Source organism: Chanodichthys erythropterus, chromosome 20 (genome assembly GCF_024489055.1).
Source record: "Chanodichthys erythropterus isolate Z2021 chromosome 20, ASM2448905v1, whole genome shotgun sequence".
NCBI classification, from domain to species: Eukaryota; Metazoa; Chordata; class Actinopteri; order Cypriniformes; family Xenocyprididae; genus Chanodichthys; species Chanodichthys erythropterus.
Genome location: NC_090240.1, coordinates 33466911 through 33493136, shown reverse-complemented (window position 1 = coordinate 33493136; position 26226 = coordinate 33466911). Strand labels below are relative to the sequence as shown.

Here is a 26226-nt window from a genome sequence, read left to right as displayed (position 1 = left end):
TTTTTGTTTTAATTAACAAGCTTCTCCTGTGCACTCAGACAAGTCCCTGTATTCATCCTTTGACTCCACTGACTCACAGGACACACTCATTATTGAAGAAAGGTTTTCATGTAACGTTACACGAATGAGGCTCGATGATGAAGCTAAAAAAGGTGGGCAACACGTTATTACTTATGCATTTGAGGGGGAAAGAAAAAAAACTGTTGAAACTAATAAATCAATTTAAAAAATCCAACATTAGTTTGATCTTTATACGATTAAACATTTAGAAAAATATGTATAAATCTTAAGTATTTTTACATATTAGATATATAGATAGATATTTTTTATTTATTTATTTTGCAGTACTGTACATCACAACCAAGGAAGGTGAATGAGAAATATGCCAGAGTAATTGTGGTGTTCCTGTAAGTATCACACATTTTCTTTTTCTTTTTTTAAATTTTTTTAAAAAAAAATTTTAAATGGTGTATTTTGCTCTTGGATTTTAAAACTTTTTTTTCTTCTGTGCTTTTGTCTTTCTAAGGAGCATTGCTATGTTGGTGAAAATGCCACCAGTTACTTGCCATGGAGAATCAAAACTATACAGAGAGGCACTGCTAAAGCACAAGCAGTATCATTTGAAGGTACAAAATGAAATGAGAATTTTATTGTGTCATCTTTCACGGCAGTTTTATTGCCATGGAGTTGCATTAAAGGGTTAGTTCACCTAAAACGAAAAAAGGTCTGTCATTAATTACTCACCCTCATGTCGTTCTAAGACTTTTGATCTTCAGATCACAAATGAAGATCTTTTTGATGACAGAATGCTGTCAGATTTCTTTCCATAGACAGTCTTTGCAACTGACACTTTGATGCTTTAAAAAGTTCATAAAGAGATTGTAAAACTAATCCATATGAATTGAGTGGTTTAGATCAAATTGTCTGATGAAAATCGGTCACTTGTTATGATGAACTGATTTAATTTTTGCTTTTTCTTGCATGTAAACATTGATCAGTGAACATACGCAGAAGCTCGACCGAAACTGAATAATGCACAAGAACCGTGCTGGTTACGTGCTGCATAACAGCGTTTGAGCTTCCGGATGAGGTTTGGTTTTGTGTGTTATTAAGGTTCGGTTGAGCTTCTGCTTATGTTTGCAGATCAATGTTTACATGTGAGTAAAAACCTAAATTAAATCTGTTCATCATAAGCGATCAAGTCTCTTCAGACAATTTGATCTAAACCCCAATTCATATGGATTAGTTTTCCCATGTCTTTATGAACTTTTTGAAGTGTCAAAAGTATCAGTTGGAAAGGCAGTCTATGGAAGGAAATCTGACAGCATTTTGTCATCAAAAATATCATAATTTGTGTTCCAAACGAGAACAAAAGTCTTATGGGTTTGGAATGACATGAGGGTGAGAATTTAAATGTCCCTTTAAATGTGACTAAAGATTAACTTAATATAGCAGTCTTTAAGCAGTGTTGATCTTAAAATGCTTTTGTTGTTCATTGTTCATCAGGAAAAGGATTGTCTTGTCAAGGCCAGAAAAGGCATCTACATCTCATGTAGAGAGATCTTGTCTTTTAGAAGGTTTGTTTTTATTTATTATTATTTTTATTATTATTTTCTTGTAGTTTTCATTATTTAACATTAGTCCTCTGCAATTTGCTTGGCTTTCTCAGAGTGAAACGAGCATTGAGGAGCATCTTCAAGACATCGCTGGAAGTGCTTAGCCCTATCACCTGGCTGTTGAAACCAAGAATTCAGTTCACCAGTTCTTCATTCTTGATCAACATGTCATTCCATTCAAGTCAGTCTTTTTTTGATGCCTTTTGATGATATTTTTAATGGGATTAATTCACCCAAAAATGAAAATTCTGTCATTAACTCTCCCTCATGCCGTTCCAAACCCGTAAGACCTTCGTTCATCTTCGAAACAACAATGAAGATGGCACATTCAAGGCCCCGACAGGTAGCAATGAGACATTCAAGTAATCCATGTTACTCTATTGGTTTAACCTCAACTTTATACACGCATTCACACAACGACTGCTTTCATTTGAACAAATCACTCATGCGTCGTTGTGCTCTCATGTACTTAAGTCCGGTATTGTGTTGCTTCATAAAACTGTTAAGTTAAAGTAAGTTAAATCAACAGAGTCACATGGGTTACTTTAATGATGTCTTTACTGCCTTTCTGGGCCTTGAAAGTGGTAGTTGTGTAGGCTGTTAATGAAGTGACAGAAGTCTCCCAGATTTCATCAAAAATATCTTCATTTGTGTTCTGAAAATGAACAAAAGCCTTACAGGTTTAGAATGACATGAGGGTGAGTTAAGGAGAGAATTTATTTTTTGGTGAACTAACATTTTAAGGCACACTTTGTTTTTGGCACCATTTATAAAACTATTCTACACAAGATGTACACTTTTATTCAGACCACAGTGTACAACAAAGATGTTGACAAAGTGGAAGTCATTGTATTGCTGAGGTTAGAGCAAGACTGCTTAGCTAGGTGGTTCAACAGATTCTGTACTGCATATAGTGATGTATTGTCATTTCATGCAGATGTGATGTATTTTTGTGCATATACGTGTATGTTTCTTGAGCCTGATAACGTTTAAATAAATATTTTAAATGTGATGTCGTTGAACTTGTTTTCTTTTCTGTTTTAAACACCAATAGGGTTTTAAAATTTGAGAATTTTTCACTATTACAAATGTAAATAAACTCTACATAAGTGAAATATTAACACTAATCTGAGTTAATTTTCCCCTAGTGTTAAACTCTAGTAACACCAAACAGAGTTAATTTCTCCTAGTGTTAAACTCTAGTAACACTATTCAGTGTTGAGCAGTGTTAAAGTTTTACTCAAAATAGAGTTAATTTAACTCTATGACGAGAGTCAATTTATCACCAATTCTGAGTGGGACCAAATACACTCGGGCCGAGTGTTTAAATTTGACTCTCATGGAGTTCATTTAACACTGCAAAATTTACTGTGTGGACTGATCATAAGATCCGCTAAACGACTAAACTCTAGGCAGGCTCGGTGGGCTCTTATTTTCGGTCATTTTGATTTTTCTCTATCTTATCATCCTGGGTCTAAAAACATCAAGCCCGATGCTTTATCTCGTGTTTTTGATCGTTCCGAGCGCCCGTCCACTCCCGAGTGTATTCTACCTGAGAGACTCATTGTCTCTTCACTCACATGGAAGGTCAAGTCGAAGGTCCGCATGGCCTTAGAAGGGGTAACGCCTCCGCCCAGGTGCCCGCCGAGTCGATTATTTGTGCCAGAGAGGTTACGTTCAGACATTATCCGATGGGGCCATGATTCCAATCTGGATTGTCATCCAGGGGTTAGTCGTACCAATTTTTTGGTTAAGCAATGATTCTGGTGGCCCTGCATGGCTCGCGACGTTCGCAATTTTGTTTTGGCTTGCTCTGTCTGCGCTCGTGGTAAGACTTCCAATCGTTCCCCAGAGGGGCTTCTTCAACCGCTGTCTGTCCCTTCGAGACCCTGGTCCCACATAGCGCTAGATTCGTCACAGGCCTCCCTCCTTCACAGGGCAATACGGTGATTTTGACTGTAGTGGACCGGTTCTCAAAGGCGGCACATTTCATTCCCTTGCCTAAATTACCCACTGCCAAGGACACAGCAGTTACTGTCATCAATCACGTCTTCCGTATTCATGGCCTCCCGGTAGACGTGGTTTCTGACAGGCGATGCCAATTTACCTCCAAATTCTGGAAGGAATTTTGTCGATTACTGGGAGCGACTGTTAGTTTGTCATCTGAGTTCCATCCCCAGAGTAACGGGCAAGCTGAGAGAGCCAACCAGGATTTGGAGAGAACGTTGCGATGTCGCAACGCTGACGCTGTTTGCATTGTCTGTTTTTAAATCACTAAAAAGAACCAATTTACAAGAGTCACTTGTTGGTTAATCAGACTACAATGGTTGCACTGCAATTCTGACTTTATATCACACTTCTGACTTTATAACTCGCAAATCTGACACAACACAATTCTGACTTTATAACTCGCAATTCTGACTTTAAAACTCCCAATTCTGACTTTATAACTCGCAATTCTGACTTTAAAAATCGCAATTCTGACTTTATATCACGCAATTCTGACTTTATATCACGCAATTCTGACTTTATAACTCGCAATTCTGACTTTATATCTCGCAATTCTGACTTTATATCTCGCAATTCTGACTTTATAACTCGCAATTCTGACTTTATAACTCACAATTATCCTTTTTTTTTTTTTTTTTTATTCTGTGGCAGAAACAAGCTTCCATATATTCCAGCCTTAGTAAGCCTACGTTCAGTAATTCACACTCCTGCTGAGGTCTGGGTTTAAGCTGTGTTGTGCTGATAGCGGGCTGGATAACCTGGAAGGAGCCCAGACAAAGCTCGATGCAAAGCCGCAGGCTCACGTTGAAGTAGTCTGGGAGAAAGCTGAAGACCATGTAATGAGTGCCAAAGAGAGGGATGAGGAGGAGGGTGGACTTGGTCAGTCGCCTGAGGGAAGGAGAGATAAAGGAAGGAGAGGAGGAAGGGTGAGAGGTTATTGGGTAGAGCTGGGTGGTTCTGCTGAGTGGATTTTATAGATTCAAACAAGAGCATAATACTGCATGACTTCAAAAACAACACTTTAAAGGAATAGTTCACACAAAAATGAAAATATTTACTCACAAAGTCCTCCCTAACCTGAATGGGGACAGATGCTGTGAAAGCTCCAAAAAGGACCAGGCTATTTGAGAGGTTTGTGTGAAAGAAATCTAGGATGTCACTTTAGGTCATGATATATGAGAGAAACCATGCCATTTTGGTATCAATGACGCACGGATGGAGAATGAGATGTTCACTTTTACTGTCCTCTAATAATAATAATAACAGCATATTGGTGATGATAAAATAATGAAAACATTTTTATTTTAGGGTAAACTATTCCTTTAATATTCATATTTTTCCTCTGTATATGCACATAGTATAAAACACTGTGTTTAACACTGCCTCAGTGTTAAACACTCACGAATCAATGAACCTGTGATGTTTTACTATAATAACACCACTGCACACAGTGAAATGTGTTTTAATACAAAACCGTAAAATAATCTGGTGGAAGCTCTTAAAACCGCAGATTCTGGAGAGCATAGCTGTCATTCACAGGCCTGTGTGAAATCTCCGTATCCATGAGTATAACAACAGCCACAAATACTAATTTCTGGCAAAACAGAGAGTCTCTTCATGATAACAGCATTAACAGGACACATAATAACCAAATGCATACACACATCTCTCTCCAGATAATCTGTACAGGTCAGTGTTCTTAAACATGAGCTGGGTACAATCCTCGGACACATGGATATAAAAACAGTGGAAATTTGATTGTTGCTTGGCAACAGCCTACATTTTGGCCAATTAACTATATGACTTGGCAAAATAATTGCTGGTGATTATTGTTACTGTTTCAATTTGATTACCATAATCATATACCAAGGTACTTCAAAGAACACCACAGTATTACCATTGTACATGCCCAAAAACCATGGCAACACCATGATTCCAAATCCCAAAGGATGTACCATGGTATTGACATGTTTCTGTTTTATTGTACTGTTAATACTTACAAAGAACTACCAAAAAGTATAGTATTTTGGACATTGTGAGCTACGAGGTTATTAATCTATGGTTTTTGCTTCTCCTGACACTGTCAGCCTGCATTATTTTAACTTATTTTTAAAATAATAGTGAAAAACTACATTACCTATGATGCTGTACAGAAATTCCACCAATCAGAGTTGAAAAAAAGCAACACACGCTAAAAGAACTTGTTAGCTCCGCCCACTCCCATGAAGCGCTGCGATCGAGTCGATCTCTACGCTTTCAAAATACTTAATATATTTTACTTTTATTGCAAAATATGCATATATACACAAATATTTGTTTTATATATACATTTAACATTTTAAAATTAGTAGTTTTACAGTTTATTTCTCCATCTTTTTTAATTTGATTATGCTGTTAACAATGCTTCATGGGATTGTAGTTCTTTTCCCTCACTAAAGCCGTTAATTACAGTCTTGTACCTTTGTATTTTTGTCAGATTTTCATATATATATATATATATATATATATATATATATATATATATATACTTTCATATATATTTTAATTCATGTCAGAATTCATATATATTCTATATATATAATTTATAATGAACTATTAGATAACTATTAGACATATATAACTATTAGAACCTGTTTTCATTAATTGAAATAAAGTTGAAATAAAATACAAATATTAGATAAAAAACTTAGGGTGTTTACATGTCAATGTCGATGTACTAAATATGGAAAAGTTTTTCCTTTGCATTTTTTGTGTACAGACGACAGTACTGTATTGTCAAAAGGATAAGAGGGATCCGAGAAAACGACTGAAAACGCTGTATTCTGCTATTAGGCCAGTAGGTGGCGATGTCAATTCATAAAGAAACACTAAACACCTATAGACTGAACATGTTAATAAGCATGCACGTCATCACCATTTTCACAAATTGACGTTTTTGTAGTTTACAGAGATAATAAAGGTATCGTTTTCAAAAATGTACACCCGTTTTCAAAAGTTTGCGTTTTTATGCTTTCAAAACGCAGTTGTTGTGTAAATGAATGGCCAAATCGTTGAAGTACTAAAATTGCTACAGCTAAAATATACATTTAAATACAATAAATTGAATTAAATAGAAAAAGCAAAAATGACAAAAGCACATAACAAAATTACTAAAAACTCATTTTAAAATATTAATATTACAATAATATATAAATAATACCAAAATAACTCTGCTTGTAGGTTATGTATTAAACTACCTAAAACAGCAAAAGCTATTTTATTTCCCGTGACTGTTGTCATAATCGCCAGCGCTGCTATCCTCTGGTCTCTACAGATGGAAGTACAGTAGAGATGCTGTAGAGGCTGAAAGAACAAAGGCACGGCACTTGAAAACTATCAAAGGACCCTAGCAGTGAAAATGCTATTTCCTGTCAGCATGCGAGGTTCGTTTCAGCTTTGCATCTGTAGTGCTTATCCAAGGATCTCAGTCTCACTCCATGCATTTCATTAGCACATCCCTGGAGTTCATGTGTGTTTATGGGATTTAAAAGAGCAAAGTTTGCAAAACATCCAGTCTATACGACAGCCTCATCTGGTTCATTTTTGAAGGCTGTATAGTATCCTTAACACTTGACCCAGTAATATTAGCACTTACTTTTTCTTTTGTCTATTTCTATTCTCTCTCTGTATTTATTTATTTTAAAAACATCCTTGCAACAAGCACTTTTCTGGAAAAACTGAGACTTGACAGCACTTGCATACTGTTGCCTTCATGTCGATTTGATTGCTTCTGTTGTTCTTATTTGTAAGTCGCTTTGGAGAAAAGAGTCTGCTAAATGATTAAATATTCTCCACTGCCTATGATATCCCACAATCCTGTGCGTGCTCACTGCATTATTGTTACCATAAGACATCATTTTTTTAAATAATTTGACCCTTACATTGATTTTCATTGGTCATTCGCTGATATTAAATAATATTTATCACTTCAGCATTGAAATCATTAAGTATTTGCTATTTTTGATCAACAGATATCGTGGCGCTGTGGGAGCCTGTCTGAAACAAGTTTCGTAACACTTCACAATAAGGTTATATACTAACGTCTCGGTTACAAAGGTAACCCTCGTTCCCTGAAGGAGGGAACGGAGACGTACGTCGGACAGACCGACGAATAGGAATCTCGCTAGAGAGGCCAATCTACTTCGAGTGTAACTAAACGAGCCAATGCACATTGGCATGCAATCATATGCATCAGCTGCTCGCCTCGCAGCGCGGGTATATAATGAGCAGCAGGTGCGTTGCATCTTCAGGTTTTCGCTGAGGAGCCGAACCGGATAGGCGGCAGCATCAGCGGGGTACAGCGACTGTGGCGACGGGACGTACGTCTCCGTTCCCTCCTTCAGGGAACGAGGGTTACCTTTGTAACCGAGACGTTCCCATTCAGTCGGTCACGTTCGACGTACGTCGGACAGACCGACGAATAGGAATCCCTACCAAAGCGCCACAGGAGCTGCCCCCTTCCAGCGCTCTGTTGCAAGCCACCTGAACCCCCTTGCCCGAGGATGGTGGGACAGGGCTAACACAGAGAGAGTCGATCACTGCTGTTCCCAAAAACCCATTCAGTGAGACTATTGGATAACGCTGGGAAAGCGTACCCTTCGCTGGGAAAGGAACGCTGCGGAAGCCACATCCTTCCCCGAAGGAGTTATGTGGAGAAGTACATATGGACTAACCCTGTAGGGCTGTGCTACATATGGAAGAGCTGGGGTGACTCCAACCCGATGAAGGGTAGGTTCTCCCAGAGGGAAAGACACGGGCTTCGTTTAGGAGCAACCGTGGAACCAACCATATGGGATCCCCGTAGGGTCACACATATGGAACCCAGCCTAAACCCGGTTCTCAAGGATACAACGGAGTATAGGCCTGGCGCCAGACGCTCCGCCACGTCGGCTGCCGAAGGGATATCGGAGGACTCGACAGGGTCTGCCTTGTAGGGACTCTCTGGAGAAAAGAAGCGCATGTAGCGCAGCAAGCCGACACTAAGCCGGGGCCTCTCCGTGCCTCTGACCTGTGGCGAGAACATGGGAGGAGACCGGCTCGACACGAAGGCTATAGTATCTAGCGAACGTGTTAGGTGTCGCCCAGCCCGCAGCTCTACAAATGTCTGTCAGCGAGGCGCCACGAGCCAGCGCCCAGGAGGATGCGACACCTCTCGTGGAGTGAGCATGCAACCTGAGCGGGCAGGGCACACCCTGAGCTTGGTAAGCCAGGGCGATGGCATCCACTATCCAGTGGGCCATCCTCTGCTTGGAGACAGCCTTTCCCTTCTGCTGGCCTCCATAACAGACAAGAGCTGGTCTGAGGTCCTGAGGCTTTAGGTTCTGTCTATGTACAGTCGCAAAGCGCGGACTGGACAGAGTAAAGCCAGGGCTGGGTCTGCCTCCTCCGAGGGCAGCGCTTGCAGGCTCACCACCTGGTCCCTGAAGGGAGTGGTAGGAACCTTGGGCACATAGCCAGGCCGGGGTCTTAGTACCACGTGGCTATCACCCGGCCCGAACTCCAGGCACGATTCGTCGACCGAAAATGACTGCAGGTCCCCTACCCTCTTGATGGAGGCCAATGCCACCAGCAGCAAAGTCTTCATAGACAGAATCTTTAAGTCTGCTGACAGCAAAGGCTCAAAGGGAGCAATCTGAAGTGCTCTCAGCACCAGAGTGAGGTCCCAAGAGGGTATGGAGAGGGGACGAGAAGGATTTAACCGTCTCCCCCCCTAAGGAACCTGATGACCAGGTCGTGCTGACCAACAGATTTGCCATCTAAGTGGTCGTGGTAAGCGGATATAGCAGCAGTATGGACTTTTGAGGGTGGAGGGGGGACAGCCTACGCTCCAACCCTACTGCAAGAAGGAAAGCACGACTCTGATCGAGCATCTTCGGGGGTCTTCCCGGCGAGAAGAGCACCACTCGACGAACAGGTTCCACTTTGGAGGCGTAAGCACGTCTCGTAGACAGTGCACGTGCCGAAGTGATGGTGTTAAGTACCTCAGGGGGTAAGTCACCTAGAACCTCCGCATCCCGTCCAAGGGACCAGACATGGAGTTTCCAGAGGTCTGGACGCGGGTGCCAAAGAGTGCCCCGTCTCTGAGAAAGAAGGTCTTTCCTCAGAGGGATGGGCCAGGGAGGGGCTGTAGCGAGGAGTGAGAGTTCTGGGAACCAGGTCCGGTTGGGCCAGTAAGGCGCAACTAACAAGACCTGCTCCTCGTCCTCCCTGACTTTGCACAGGGTCTGTGCAAGTAGGCTCACTGGGGGAAACGCATATTTGCGCAGGCCCCGGGGCCAGCTGTGAGCCAGTGCATCTGTCCCGAGTGTCCCCTCGGTCAGAGAGTAAAACAACTGGCAGTGGGAGGTTTCTGGTGAGGCAAACAGGTCTACCTGAGCCTTTCCGAATTCTCTCCAGATCAGCTGAACCACCTGGGGGTGGAGTCGCCACTCTCCTGGCAGCGCAGCTCGTGATAGCTCGACGGCCACACGGTTGAGCACACCGGAGACATGAATGGCGCGAAGCGACCTCAGATGCTTCCGACTCCACAGGAGGAGATGGCGGGCGAGTTGTGACATGCGACGGGAGCGTAGACCACCTTGACGGTTGATATACGCAACGGTCGCAGTGTTGTCCATACGGACCAGTACATGCTTGCCCTGAAGCAGGCCTTTGAGGCGGCTCAGAGCAAGGCGTACTGCCAGCAACTCGAGGCAATTGATGTGCCAATGCAGATGGGGTCCCGTCCAAACCCCTGAGACTGCATGCCCGTATTACGTGGCACCCCAGCCGGTGGCAGAAGCATCTGTGAACACCACAGCATGCCGGGACACCTGTTCTAGGGGCACTCCTGCCCGAAGAAACAAGGGGTCCGACCACGGACTGAAGGTTCGGCGGCACTCCTGAGTGATTGGCACCCGGAATGTGCCGCGCTGCCACGCCCATCTCAGGACTCGGCCGTGAAGCCAGTGCTGAAGCGGTCTCATATGAAGCAGACCGAGCGGTGTTACAGCCGCAGCAGCCGCCATATGCCCCAGGAGCCTCTGAAAGAACTTCAGTGGGACCGCTGTCCTGCCATTGAATGTATTCAGGCAGTTCAACACTGACCGAGCACGTTCCTCTGTGAGGCGTGCTATCTGCTCGACCGAATCCAACTCCATACCGAGAAAAGAGATCCTCTGCACCGGGGCGAGTTTGCTCTTTACCCAGTTGACCTGAAGCCCCAACTGGCTGAGGTGTCTGAGCACCAAATCCCTGAGTTTGCACAACTGATCCCGGGACTGTGCTAGAATGAGCCAGTCGTCGAGATAGTTGAGAATGCGAACACCCCGTTCTCTCATGGGAACAAGGGCTCCCTCCACGACTTTCGTGAAGACGCGGGGAGACAGGGCCAGCCCGAAGGGTAGGACTCTGTACTGATATGCTCGACCTTCGAACGCGAATCTCAGGAATGGCCTGTGTCGCGGAAGAATTGAAACATGGAAGTACGCGTCCTTCAGGTCAATCGCTGCAAACCAATCTCGGGGACGGATGCACTCGAAAATGCGTTTCTGCGTGAGCATTTTGAATGGTAGCTTGTGGAGGCTCCGATTCAAAACTCGCAGGTCCAAGATCGGTCGTAACCCGCCGCTTTTCCTGGGTACAATGAAGTAGGGGCTGTAGAACCCCGACCTCAAATCGGCTGGAGGGACCGGCTCTATCGCGTCCTTCGCCAGTAGGACTGCGATCTCCGCACGCAGGACAGGGGCATCGGCATCTTTCACTGTAGTGAAGAGGACGTCCCTGAACTTGGGGGGGAGCCGGGCGAACTGAATCGCAAAGCCGACCCTGATGGTCCGAAGGAGCCAGCGAGACGGACTGGGGAGCGCTAACCCGGCTCGCAGAGACCGTACAAGCAGGACCAAAGGGACCACCGGTGTACCCGCAGCAGGGCAGCGAGGTGGAACACAGGGACGCGGCTCGGGGGCTCTCTTTGTGAGGCGGCCCGAAGCGGCGTCACAGTGTGCTAGGCAACACTTACCTGGCTCCACGGATGGACAGAGGGAGCAGTCGAGGCTTTGGCTGCCCGCTGCTCGCTGCTGTCCACTGGCGACAGAAGAGGGGGATGAGAGTGGTGAGGTTTTTCTCCTCCCACTGCTCTCCAAACCCTCTTCAGACCTGGAAATGGAGGAACTGCTCTTTAAAATTTGGGTACCGCTGCCTCTTGGGTCAGTGGCGGAACAGAAACAAACCCAATAAAGGATTTACCACCTGGCCCTCCTCCAGGGGTGGAAGAGCAGCCCCACCCATCTCTGGGTCGCCCGTCTCAGGGGTGATTCTCACCAACCAGTTAAACAGCTGCAGAGACGGGAGGCGTCATCTCCCCGCAATGGATACAGCAGAGCCTGCTGGGCCGGAGTTTCTTGCAGGGGACGACACCCTTGGCGACGAGCAGACTGAGGGGCGGCCCAAGAGGAACTCAATGGTTTGTCATGGGAAGCTCCCCTATCCGCTACTAACTGAGGAGAACCGCTGGGCTCAGTCCTCGACAGTGTCACCGAAAGGCCACCTCGTAAGATGGGAGCATTGAGAAAGCATTTAGCTTGACAACCTCTCACACCTCACAAGGTAAGCCAGGGGGCACTTCTGGACCACGGAGGTGGACATCGTCTGGCTGAGGGCCTGCGCCGTGACTTTGATCACGGTTAGTCAACAAGCGCAGCTCAACCCCAGCACAGAACTACCCTCATGCAAAAAGAGTGCCTTGGCCTCACATGCAGGGTGGGTGTGGTCTGTGTACAGCCACCCCATCCAAGAGGGTAGTGAGAGAGGAAAAACTTATGCAGATTGGCACCTTTGGCATTCCATATTTATGGCACCAATATACCCCCATACTGCCAAGTTTTCCATGCACATCTGGAAGACCCAGGAAAGCATGGCTGTAAACTCTGAATCTGAGTCAGCATAAGCACACACCATTACAGTGGGCAGCGTCACCCTCATTTCCAGAGCATAACAGCACTCTCTCCGATGCTGCAATCGACGTCTGTCCCTCAGCTGGAGCTCTGAATGAAATGCTAGGTTCCCCTATGAAAAGGACCAGCAATCCAATCCAGAAACTGCACAGCTTGCAATGCGCTAGAGAGGGAGGGGCCCTAGGGGGTTGGTTCCCCGAAGGAACCCCTCAACCTCATGTCACCCAAGCCATATCAGCAAAGTAGACCTCTTCTGGTGCACCAGAGAGGGCGCTACAATGGAGATTACGCAAGGGAACCGCGCATCTAGAGCGCCGAGCGAGCGCTGGGTTGCCGTGACAACCCGCGCTGCAGCCCGGCAGCTCGACGGCACACGACACGCAGAGGAGCGAGAGGTTTGCTCTCGCTGATCTCCGCGGTCTCCCAGAGTGTCGGGCAGAGCCGCGGCTGTGCTTTTACACACAAGCGGCAGCTGGCCAACAACAGAGGGGACTCAAGCTTCCCGGAGAAAGAAGAGTCACGACCGGCGTGTCGACGTGATCATGTTCTCATATGAAAACATGAACACCCACGAACATCATTTCAGCACGCGCCCAGACATGCGAAACGGTGATCGTGGCCGTCAGTGAGGACAGGAACGATCGCATCCAGAAACACAAGTAGGATGTCGTCTTTAAAAAGACGCGAATCTACTTGTGTAAGCTCTTTCAGGGACTTTACTCTTTTAGAAGTGCTGAAGCACGCAGGGGAACGGCCACCGCAACACAGACAGGGATTGTGTGCAGCCTGTCATGTGCTTTCTCTCTCTTTGAAGGCGCTCACTCTTACCAGCCGTAAAAACGGCTTTTCAGCGCTCAAAAGCGCACCGTACCGGCCGTGAGAACAGCCTTCTGACGCTGTCAAACAGCTATTTGCTCAAAAACGGCAAACGAAACAGAAAAAGAGAGGACGTCGACCCCGCTGCTGTGCTGTTCGCCCGCACTCGGAAAAAAAGAGAAGTTCAACCAAAAGCTTGACTCGTCTTCTAGCAGACACTCGCTTGCAGAGAACAGGAACAACACCGTTCGGCTCCGAAGCGAAAAGCTGAAGATGCAACGCACCTGCTGCTCATTATATACCCGCGCTGCGAGGCGAGCAGCTGATGCATATGATTGCATGCCAATGTGCATTGGCTCGTTTAGTTACACTCGAAGTAGATTGGCCTCTCTAGCGAGATTCCTATTCGTCGGTCTGTCCGACGTACGTCGAACGTGACCGACTGAATGGGAACATAAGTTAACGCAACAGTCAACATGAACTAACAACAAATTATTTTTTTGGCATTTATTAATCTATTAATCTTGATTAAAGTTAACATCCATGTTGTGCTGCTTCATATTTTTTGTAGAAATGGTGATACTTTTTTCAGGATTTTTTGATGAATAAAAAGTTCAAATGGTATTGTTTCCACAAAAATGTTAAGCTGCAATGTTTTCAACATTGATAATAATCAGAAATCTTTCTTAAGCATCAAATCATCATATTAAAATGATTTCTGAAGGATCATGTGACACTGAAGACTGGAGTAATGATGCTGAAAATTCAGCTTTGATCACATGAATAAATTACATTTTTTATAAATAATAAAATAGAAAGAAACTGTAGCAATATTTCACAATATTGCTGCTTTTACTAAAAAAAATTGTGACAGATGACAGATGCTGTATATTTTTAAATTAACATTAACCAATATTTCTAAATGCTTTTAGTTCATAATAGCTAATGTATTTACTAAAGTTGAAGTATAAAACGCAGTAAATTGTTAGGTGTATTGTAAAGCTCTCACCACTTGAGCCACCAATCAATCCCCCAGACAAACCTGCGGCTCGTCTCCCATAGAGAATGAACTGAAAACACCAACCCATCTCCACACATGCAGCGAGTGTCCCTTCAGATCTCATGGGTTTGTGTTGGCGTACCTGTACTGAGCTGAATTGTTGAACTGGATCAAGCGAGGATTCAGTTTCTGCACCAGAATCCTGATAATGTTCATGAAGAGAAGGAAGTTCACCTGGTTGGGCAAGAAACAGACATGAAAATAACTGTGTGAGTCCATTCATTCATCCATGTCACCATGCATTATCTTACCCCTATGGATACTACAATGGGACCCTTGATGATCCACCAATAAGGAGAATCTTCATTTATGTCCCAGCACCTGAAAAAAAAATCAAAGACCTGAACATAGCTGATTAAAATCTGTATCTTTTCCGCAAATGATGGAACCATTTAAAAGGTCTTCCAACTTTTCTGAACCACAGAGCAGCTTTTTGCCTTGGTTTCTATAGAAACAGTCAGACACGCACCTCCGAAATGAGGCACAAGAGATGCGCATTAGGTCTGCACATGCGCATTAACTTGATCCAGCCTAAAAAATACAGTTTTTTTTTATCATGATTCGAGTGTTTGGAAAAAAAATTATGAGACAGTTGTTGTCTGAATTCATTGGTGATTTTAAATATTCTTGCTTATATTGATTTCAAATATTTAATCGAAAGCTTGGCAAACAGCTTTGGAGAATTTGATATTTCCCCATTCAAAGAGATAGGAGCTGCATGGATGCACAGGATGCCTTAGAGGCGTTTCAAAGATGGCCGCCGAGTGAAATGACTTGTCTTAAAGGGACTTTGGTTTTATGCAGCTGAAAGGGTGTTCTGAAAGGTTTTAGTGTGTTGCTAGATCATTCTAGGTCATTGCTTTTTGGCCCACCCAGGTAAGATGCAATAAAGCAGCCAATGATAAAAGCCATTACTTTATAATAAGTGCAACATTCATTCTGTTGGCACGGGTGGCAATCTGAGACTTCTTGTAGCAGACTAGCTGCTGATCGAAAACATGATGAGATTGAGTCTTAGGTGTGTGTTTGGCATTAGGGGCTTGTTCAAATCCCTCACGAGCACCACTACTTAAAGTAAAAAAAAATGTGCAATTACTCTGTGTCCTCAAAATACACTCTGGAGCAGATCCAGAGGATGATGCAGACCAGCGGAACACCTGCGAGAAAAGACGAGAGAGAGACAAAAAGATTATAGTGTGAGTAAAAGGGAATATTACAGAGAGTGTTCAATGCAACACTGTAAAAAAGCATGGATTATATACCTAGAAACTATTGCTATCAATGCTGATCATGATAGTGGCACTGAATGTAGAATCTGAAGCAGTTTGATCCAGACTTTAGTCAATGATAACCGGAAAGAAATATATTAAAAGAAGATTCAGAGCTATTCTGCATGAAATATTAAGTGCTTTTTAGTTAAGTTACCAAAAGTTGGTGTAATCCAAAATTAATCATTTAAGCAATTATGAAAACGTAGACAGAATTAGTGAAGTTCATGAAGTATTACACATATTTGCACAAGAAAAAAAGGTAATTTTCAAGTGCTTTCCATATTTCTAAAACAGAAATTAGCAGATCTCCAAAATATCATCATGAATCCATATAACTTTCCTAATGTGATGCAAAAGTATGTGACACAGGATATTCAATGAGAAAAAAATTGGATTAGACTTAGAATTGACTGTAAAAAGCATTATATACTACTGTAGAGTGTAGAGCTGCACAATTAATCGTTAAAAGATCGCAATCTTGATTAAAACCCACTTCGATTTCATTCCTAACAATTTAACTATTAAACCTTTGCCAAGTACGATCTCAGTGAACAGAGCAGTTGTCATATAGGTATTGAACAGATTCACAAACAGTCTTTTCAACCACATAGTGTCATTATTTCTGTGTTACAATATCTCAAATTATCACAGAAGTACTGGGATAAAAGTTTATAGTTTGGATATAAACACTGATGTCTACAGCAGCGATCAAAATAGTGTAAATCACCTTTTGAAAGTAACTTGATGCTTCAAAATAAAGATTGTATCAATTGCATAGTTATGCCAGTAGGTGGCGACAAGTGTTAAATCTTTTAACACCTATTGGTATAACAATGTATTGATACATTTGTCATTGAACCATTCATTCAAGAGATTCATTCAAAAAAGCTGATTTGTCCAGTAATGAAACAAGTGAGGTCTTTGAGTGAGTCATTGAATCATTCATTTAATTGATTTTGTTTAAAAAATAAAATTTTAAAAACTAAAATGAATTCTTTAGAATAACATGCACTGACGCATCACTCGCAATAAGACCAGGAACGTGTATGAGAAAGAGAACAATGATTTGTACATATAGTTATATTCCTTCTGTGCATCTCTATGTTGAGTACTGCTTCTACAATGTCATTTGAACTGTTTGTTCTTTCAATTGTCTGCTCAAATCAAGGACGATGGAGGTGCCAATCACTGGAGTTGTTCTGACACTTCTAAGCCCTCTCAGAGTCCCAGAGACCAGAGGAGAGACAGACAGACAGAATATAAATGGGAATTGAGAAACAGAACAACAGAAGGATCATGCTGTACTTCACTGATTGGAGTTGCTGAGACTATAATAGCTGCTAACATGAGAAAAATAATAGACTTTAGAAGCATGAATGATGAGAGAGTAAGTGGCCAAGAAATAAGCATCATAATGTACAGTCAGCTGGGTCATTACTGCAAAAATAAAACGCCAGACAAAGTGATCACGACCCAGACACAAAGCATATCATTTATTCTATACATACACTACCCTTCAAAAGTTTGGGGTCGATAAGATTTTTTTTTTTTTTTCAGCATCATTACTCCAGTCTTCAGTGTCACATGATCCTTCAGAAATCATTCAAAAATGCTGATTTGCTGCTCAAGAAACATTTCTTAGTATCAAAGATGAAAACACTGCTTAATATCTTTGTGGAAACCGTGATCGTTTTATTTTTTCAGGATTCTTTAAGGAATAGAAAGCTCAAAAGAACAACATTCACGTGAAATAGAAATCTTTATTAAAATTATAACTGTCTGTACTTACTTTACTGTTTCTGATCAATGTAATGCATCCTGGTACTCAATCATTTAAAAAAACAAACAAATCTTTCTGACACCAAACTTTTGAATGGTAGTGTGCCTTTGCATTATTGTCAAAGGTCATGTCAATCTCCTGACAAAGCAACACTCACTCAACCAATAGCTTGAGTTTGGAATGGGAATATCTGTTTGCTGTTTGTTTGGCCAATGACAGATGGAATGTGTACAGGAAAACTGTTTGTCATTATTTTTGTTAGTGGCACAAAAATGACGTGTTTCAAACTGACTAGTCAACCAATCAGTCTTAAAAGGACAGTGAGTGTTGTGTTTTAAGATGGTGTTTTATCTTAAATATAGTCCATGGTGTCCTTCTGTCCAGAGTTGCCAAGACTGTGGTTTTCCTGCGAAATTGGGCTACTTTAAAGGGCAAGTTCACCCAAAAATGAAAATTCTGTCATTTATTACTCACCCTCATGCCGTTCCACACCCGTAAGACCTTAGTTAATCTTCAGAACACAAATTAAGATATTTTAGTTGAAATCTGATGGCTCAGTGAGGCCTTCATAGGGAGCAATGACATTTCCTCTCTCAAGAACCATTAAGGTACTAAAAACATTTAAATCAGTTCATGTGAGTACAGTGGTTCAATATTAATATTATAAAGGGATGAGAATATTTTTGGAGCGCCAAAAAAACAAAATAACGACTTATTTAGTGATGGCCGATTTCAAAACACTGCTTCATTAAGCTACGGATGATTCGGATCGCGTGTCAAACTGCTGAAATCACATGACTTTGGCGCTCCAAACAGCAGATTCGACACACTGATTCATTTGTGCTCCGATGCTTCATGAACCAGTGTTTTGAAATCGGCCATCACTATAATAGGTCTTTAATTTGTTTGTTTTTTGGCGCTCCAAAAATATTCTTGTCACTTTATAATATTAATATTGAACCACTGTACTCACATGAACTGATTTAAATATGTTTTTAGTACATTAACGGATCTTGAGAGAGGAAGTGTCCATTGCTCCCTATGGAGGCCTCACTAAGTCATCGGATTTCAACTAAAATATCTTAATTTATGTTTTGAAGATTAACGAAGGTCTTATGGGTGTAGAACGACATGAGGGTGAGTAATTAATGACAGAATTTTCATTTTTAGGTGAACTAACCCTTTAACACTGTTATTTTTCATGCTCGAGGGGTTGAAGCGACCCTAAATAAAATGACATTTAGCTCCTGGAATGCGAATTTTAACAAGGGAACCCCACCAAAAAGTGGATTTTTGCCCCCAGAACCTGAACTGGGCTAGTTTTGAGTAGCAATTGGGTTGGGTTTGTTGTGAAAACCTGGCAATCTTGCTTCTGTCATCATTTACTTATTTTCCAAACCTGTTTTTGTTCTTCTGTGGAGCAAAAAAAGAAGATATTCTGAGTCAAAAAAAAACTGGAGTGGGGGGTACATTTTTCAAAATATATTCTTTTGAACTTCATTGACAAAAGACAGTCATACGCTTCATGAACGGTCTGAAGTGTCTTTCAATGGTGGGACAGAAATCTCAGATTTCATTGAAAATATATTTATTTGTGCTCCCGAAGATGAATGAATGTCATATGGGTTTGAAACCACATGATAGTGAGTAAATGATGATAGAATTTTCATTTTTGGGTGAACACTTTATTCATGAATTAACCCTTAAGTGTTGTTCGGATCATTTAGACCCGGAGAGGATTTTCTTTTTCCTGAAAATGTTAATGTTATCGCAATGGTCACTCTAAAACTTACTTCGTTCACACAGGGTATAACTACTTCCCAAATATTTTGGGATAATAATTTGTACTTTTTTGGGATTTTTTCCCCACCTTGTAACACAAAACGACCAGCCTACAAAAATAAATCTGCCGTTATGCTATTTTAATATTGAAATCAGTCTTTTTTGTCAACTTGTTTTCTGTCAATTAGGACAGGTTTTGTATTTATTTTTGAAACTGATTGATCATAGGCCTCATTGATCTGAGCTTATATTGATCAAAAGACACCATCCATTAAAAAATGAAGTGGGGGAGATTGAAAATAAGAGACACATTTAGTGTTCAGAAGCTTTGCATACAATATTAAATGTGTGCTTGCACAGATAAAGGCCTCAGACCTGTGCATGCATGGATACATGCAGACTCGGGCTACTGCACACACACACATTCATATACACAGACAAGCTATTTTGAGTATTACAGGGTTTCTTTTTCACAGGGATGAACTTTATCCTCAGATCAATAAGGCCTACGATCAATCAGTTTCAAAATGAAATAGAAAACCTGTCCTAACTGAAAGAAAACAAGTTGACAAAAAGATTGATAATATAGAATAACGAGTGATTTTTAAAAGGCCAGTCATTTTTGACTGGGAACACCAAAGGTGTTTCAGGGTTTTCAAGACAGCGTAAGGGTTATTTCATATTAGAGCACCGGTATTGTAAAGTGCTCCCAAAAAAAAATCTACATAAACTAATCTAATTTCTCCTTTCCTCTTCTTGTTCCTTTAATAACTCGCATAGTCTAGACTACAAGATAAAACTCATTTGTGATGGCCAGAGGAAAGAGCGTGTGAGAGGACAGGTATGGCGATATGAGAGTCTCACCCCAGCCCAGCAGAGCGAAACTCCACAGACAGCGGCGGCTGCGCGGGAAGGCAGAGACCAGCAGCGAGTTCAGATACACGGCTTCAACCAGCAACCAGAAGAAATTAGTCATGATGCAATAATGACAAAACACCACAGACGCCTTACAGGCTGCCTAAAGAAAGAGAGAGAGACACTCTGAGAATGATGAAAAGAGAAAAAACTGCAGAGGCAGGAGATAAGCAGATGGGGAAAGTATAAACTCAGCAGGAAATAAAGGAAGGTGAATATTTCTACTAAAAAATGAATGCAGCTATGGAGGACTCTTGAAGAAATCAAGGAATTTTCCATGAATAATGTACAAAATATATACAACTTATTTTATTGTTCTTTTTAGCATTAAAGGTGCTTTTTCAGAGGTGCTTAACCTCCAATATTTTCTATACATTAAATATATATACTACAAATTCAAAGGTTTGGGGTCTCTTTTTTTTTGGACAAAGGAATTAATGCGCTTATTCAGCAAGGATGCATTAAATTGATCACAAGTGTAAAGACAACTATAATGTTCCAAAGGATTTCTATTTCAAATAAAAGCGGTTCTTTTGAACTTTTTATTCATTAAAGAATCCTGAAAAGCACAACTGTTTTCAACATTGGTAATAATAATAAATGTTTCTTGAGCAGCAAATCAGCATATTAGAATGATTTCTGAAGGATCATGTGACACTGAAGACTGGCGTAGTGATGCTAAAAATTCAGCTTTGATCACAGGAATAAATTATATCTTTAAATATATTCTAATAGAAAATGCATGTTATTTTTTATTTAGTACTGTCTTAAATAAGATATTTTACATAAAATATGTTTACATATAGTCCTTCAAGACAAAAAAAAATGGATGAATTTATAAAAAATGACCCCGTTTAAAAGTTACAAACCCTTGATTCTTAATACTGTATGGTTACCAGGATGATCTACGACTGTTTTTTATGTTTTGTGATGGTTGTTCATGAGTCACTTGTTTGTTCTGAGCAGTTAAACTGAGCTCTGTTCTTCAGAAAAATCCTCCAGCTCCTGCAGATTCATCAGCTTTCAAGCATTTTTTGCATATTTGAACCCTTTCCAGCAGTGACTGTGTGATTTTGAGATCCATCTTTTCACACTGAGGACAACTGAGGGACTCAAACTCAACTATTAAAAAAGGTTCAAACATTCAATGATGCTCCAGAAGGAAACACGATGCATTAAGCCGAGGGGTGAAAACTTTTTTAATTCGAAGATCAAGGTAAATTGTACTTCATTTGTCTTCCAGGAAACATGCAAGTATCTTCTGTTGCTTCCGAAGGGCAGTACTAAATGAAAAAAAAATCATATTTAAACAAAATAAGAAAAATTTGGACATCCTGTTCAAAAGTTTTCACCCCCCGGCTCTTAATGCATCGTGTTTCCTTCTGGAACTATTTTTGTCTTCTGGACTTTATGTAAACATCTTTTATATAAAATATCTTACTCAGGATAGTACTAAATAAAAAATAACGTGCATATTGAATGATCCCTCTTATTTTGTTAAAATTATTCACATTTTTACAGATTCTGCAAGGGGTATGTAAACTTTAAAATGCAACTATATTTATATATATATATATACATTTTTTTTTTTTTTTTCACAGGAAACAACACAGGCTGTGGGGTCTGTTGTGATGGACTCACTGTAGAGAGTGTGCAGTGATCCGTGTCGTCACTGGAGAACAGCGTAGCATCTTTGATAAAAACAGCCACAGATTTTAGGATGAAGGTGAAAAACAGCTGCATGTGGATGTAGTTTCGAGCACAGTGTAATCGCCTATAACACAAACAACATTATTTATAAGTGTATAATTTTAAAGAATACAACCTTCTTCTAATGTTACAGTAACTACTTTGAGACTAGTTTCCAAGCTACAGGCTGATTTAAAGTTGTAAAGCCAGAGTCGATTTCAAGTAGCTAGATATATGCTAAAAGTTACTCACAAAAGAGACTAGGTATATTAAAGCAATATTTTTACAGTAACTTTCAGGTTACATCAGTGGCGTGTTTGAGGTGTTTTTAGTCCACCAAGCACAGTACCTGAAGAGCAGCAGTATTACCACAGCAACAGAGAGAGAGAGCAGTGACGCTCCATAACCAACAGTGTAGATCAGTTTCACAGTGGCAAAATACGACTCCTGAGGGACAAATGAGCACAAATCAGTTATAATTAAATTACCATGTTGAGTTGAGTGTTGAGTGAATGAATGATTATATATATATATATATATATATATATATATATATATATATATATATATATATATATACAGATCAGGCATAACATTATGAGCACTGACAGGTGAAGTGAATAACACTGATTCTCTCTTCATTACGGCATCTATTAGTGGGTGGACATATTAGGCAGCAAGTGAACATTTTGTCCTCAAAGTTGATGTGTTAGAAGCAGGAAAAATGGGCAAGCATAAGGATTTGAGCGAGTTTGATAAGGGCCAAATTGAGATGGCTAGACGACTGGATCAGAGCATCTCCAAAACTGCAGCTCTTGTGGGGTGTTCCCGGTCTGCAGTGGTCAGTATCTATCAAAAGTGCTCCAAGGAAGGAACAGCACAAGAAGGCAAACTGGTGGAGGCAGTGTGATGGGAAACCTTGTGTCCTGCCATCCATGTGGATGTTACTTAGACATGTACCACCTACCTAAGCATTGTTGCAGACCATGTACTCCCTTTCATAGTGGCTGTGGCCTCTTTCAGCAGGATAATGCTCCTGCCACAAAGCAAAAATGGTTCAGGAATGGTTTGAAGAGCACAACAACGAGTTTGGGGTGTTGACTTGGCCTCCGAATTCCCCAGATCTCAATCCAATCGAGCATCTGTGGGATGTGCTGAACAAACAAGTCCGATTCATTGAGGCTCCACCTCACAACTTACAGGACTTAAAGGATCTGCTGCTAACATCTTGATGCAGAAACCACAGCACACCTTCAGGGGTCTAGAGGAGTCCATGTCTCGATGGGTCAGGGCTGTTTTGGCAGCAAAAAAGGGACCAACACAATATTAGGAAGGTGGTCATAATGTTACGCCTGATTGGTGTATGTGAGTATGAATTGAAGAACCTCTGGGATGTCGTCCTCAACACTGCAGGCCTCATGGTAAGGAGGAAACGGCCGTGACCAGCCTCCAGCGCTGCAGTTACGACTCACTATACCTAGAGTAATCAATTAAGGTCAAAGGTCAATGACCATCATGCAAGGTTATCTCTTCAAGCTTTTCAAAAAAACATTTAAATATGCTTATGCATTCACAGGCAACTTTGTTTGAGGAATTCATTGAGTTTATTTTTATCTTTTTCTCTGGAGGACAATAAGATGCAATGCATAAAATTAGCTTGTGCTAAAGGCTGAATGTGAAATGAGGTCTGTATCCTACATAAGTCAGTGATGGAGTGACACTTTACTCAGCAGCACAATTTCATTTGTGGTCTTCCGCATGTAGCATTGGTTGGCCGGGTTTAGACTGGGTTTAGTTTGTTATATGGTTGGATCTGTGGAGATTTGAGACATTATTGCAGTGGCAAATATGAAAACCTGCCTTTTCTTTGCTCAAGCTCATGAAGCCTTGAAATTGGGGCCGTGCATTTTACCATTTGAGGTTTCAGCTCATATTCTCAAGGTAGATGTGCCTATTGTTAAAGCCCACAGACTGAAACCAACGCGTTTGCTTGCAGAAGCTGTTAATATGGAAATGCATGTTGGGCAAACTCAGAGATTAAGAACGCATTCTCTTTTAATTCCTTACATAGAAACATTTTCTGTTTCTCGAGTCAAAAGAGCGAAGTCTCTAAGGCATTCGGATCAGACAAAAATAAAATAATAAAACAAAAATAATTACATCATTAATTTTGCTTAATTACGTATTCTTTTTTATACAACAGTTCTTTCTGGTTCTCGAATCTGATTGGCTGAGAGCCATGCGATATTCTAGTGATAACAGCACTCCTTCCTTTTCACCATTTGTATCACTCCGCTTAAAGCGACTGTCATGGCGGCAGAGCAAATCCACCGTATTTTTTACAAATAATATACTTGTTGTACCACGAACTGTAGTTTTTTAGGCAAGAATGTAGTTGTTAAGACCTGAAATATGTGACTCATATAATATCATAATTATTTTATAATTTGTTTCGATGTTTTCAGAGGTGCGAGCTCCAGGCCGTCAGCGGCCGTTCAGTGCTCGTGTACCTGCCGAGAACAGCTTCATCTCGGCTACTGCTTCAGGGATTTGCCGCTGGCTCTTATAGTGGTTAAACATGAGATATAATTAATTTTGGGTACATAAAACAGCCAATCTTTGGTCTTATTAATCTATTAATCAAATCAAATTGGGCTATGTTAAATTTAATATTAAGGCTATATTTAACTTACGTCCTGTAGAGCTCTGCTTTTGTATGTTTGACTGAATTGTACAATTGTGTTTATTTCCAACTGTCATTTATAATGGCTATTGTTGTTAATTTATATATAGTTGTTCAATAAATATTATTAATAATATGTTGTATTTGGTACTGAGAAAGGGTCCATAAGTGTATAATATATTGAGTGAAAGTTACATTAATACGCCATTAGACTACGAGGAAAACTTATGAGTGAATGAGTCAGTCAATCACAAGAGACTTTTAAATTGAAAGGGACTTTTGTAAACAAAAGTCAATGTTTTAGCGCTGTATGTTATGGAAAATTCCCTTTGTAAAAAGGACAAATACAAAGATCGCTTTCTTCAGCGGACAATCAAACAGAGTTTTATAATGGATATAATATTACGGACATTGACCTGAAGAATGAACGTTAGACACAGGTAATGCTCGCTCGCTCTCTCGCTCTCTCTCTCTCTCTCAATAATACTGTACAAAATACAACAAGTCAACTTGAGATTTGAATCCGTGGCGGAAGGAAGTAGTTCTGCACAAAAGAGGGTTTTAAAGACACTCCGTTGTTATTTCTTATTTGTATACACACTCATACTGTCAAACCATTGTATAAATGCAATATCACACTCATAGCTGTGCAATATGGCTGTATAAAAGCATGCTGTGATTGGCGTGACAGCCATACTGCACAGCTGTGAGTGTTTATATTGCTAATTATGTGTGTTGTATTAAGTGTGGATGTTGTGGTTGTGTCGTACCAGTGTTGTTGTTGAAGAGAGAGAAAACAGCCGGACAGGGTGAGTGGACGGTCTCACCCACTGCAGCACTGGGCCAGCACAATACAGAGTCCCATACTGGCAGGCAACCTTCACACACATATACACACATATATATATATAAATAGCATGCACTTTTAACTACCCATGCACTCAAGCACCAAACTTCAAGAAAACAATGTATCTGAAAGGTTTTCTGTGGCACATAACAGCTAGAATTGCTCTACTATGGTCCAATTTGTTGTGTTGGAATTGGCACATGTATATCTGTGCATGTGAATTTCCTGCAAAGCCGTTGCCAAACACGACTTCACATCTGAACCGCTGGGAAACGCAAACGCAAGGCGCTGCATTGCAATGAGACTGATCTCCTATTAACATCTGTCTCTGAATTGCACCACTGACAACTTATGGCAGTGTAAAATGCTATGCGAATGTCATTTATTTTAAATGTCATGTAATGGGTTTGTGACCTGTTTTTGTATGTCATTTAAAATAAAAAAGAAATAGAGTTTAAAAGTCATTAAACGTCATTTTAAAAGTTGAAATGCTTGACAGGAGACATTATGGCTTCAGTATAAAGTATTTTTTTATAGTAGCAGCAGAACGTGTTCTAATTTTCTCTTTTAGGGAAGAATAAATAAATATTTTATTTCTGAAATGTGAATAGTATACACCACCATTCAAAAGTTTGGGGTCATTAAGATTGAAAAAAGAGAAATAAATATCATTGGTCAGCAAGGATGTATTAGACTGATCAAAAGTGACAGTATAAACACTTAAAATGTTACAAGATTTTTTTATTTAAAATAAATGCTGTTCTTTTAAACTTTCTATTCATCAA

The 26226-nt window shown here is 40.9% G+C and overlaps 1 protein-coding gene across 1 annotated transcript in view; it reads right to left on the bottom strand.

Annotated features, from left to right (window-relative positions):
• The window catches only part of ghrhrl (growth hormone releasing hormone receptor, like), a 38932-nt gene that overhangs the window by 8527 nt on the left and 4179 nt on the right, over window positions 1–26226 (bottom strand). Inside the window, exons 3-11 of the mRNA XM_067370519.1 lie at window positions 25365–25472; window positions 23297–23388; window positions 22261–22358; window positions 21864–21996; window positions 20172–20325; window positions 15571–15631; window positions 14726–14795; window positions 14557–14648; window positions 4385–4514 (exon numbers count right to left, since the gene is read on the bottom strand). Coding sequence (XP_067226620.1) covers window positions 4385–4514; window positions 14557–14648; window positions 14726–14795; window positions 15571–15631; window positions 20172–20325; window positions 21864–21996; window positions 22261–22358; window positions 23297–23388; window positions 25365–25472 — 938 coding nt within the window. The remainder of the gene's footprint in view (window positions 1–4384; window positions 4515–14556; window positions 14649–14725; window positions 14796–15570; window positions 15632–20171; window positions 20326–21863; window positions 21997–22260; window positions 22359–23296; window positions 23389–25364; window positions 25473–26226) is intronic.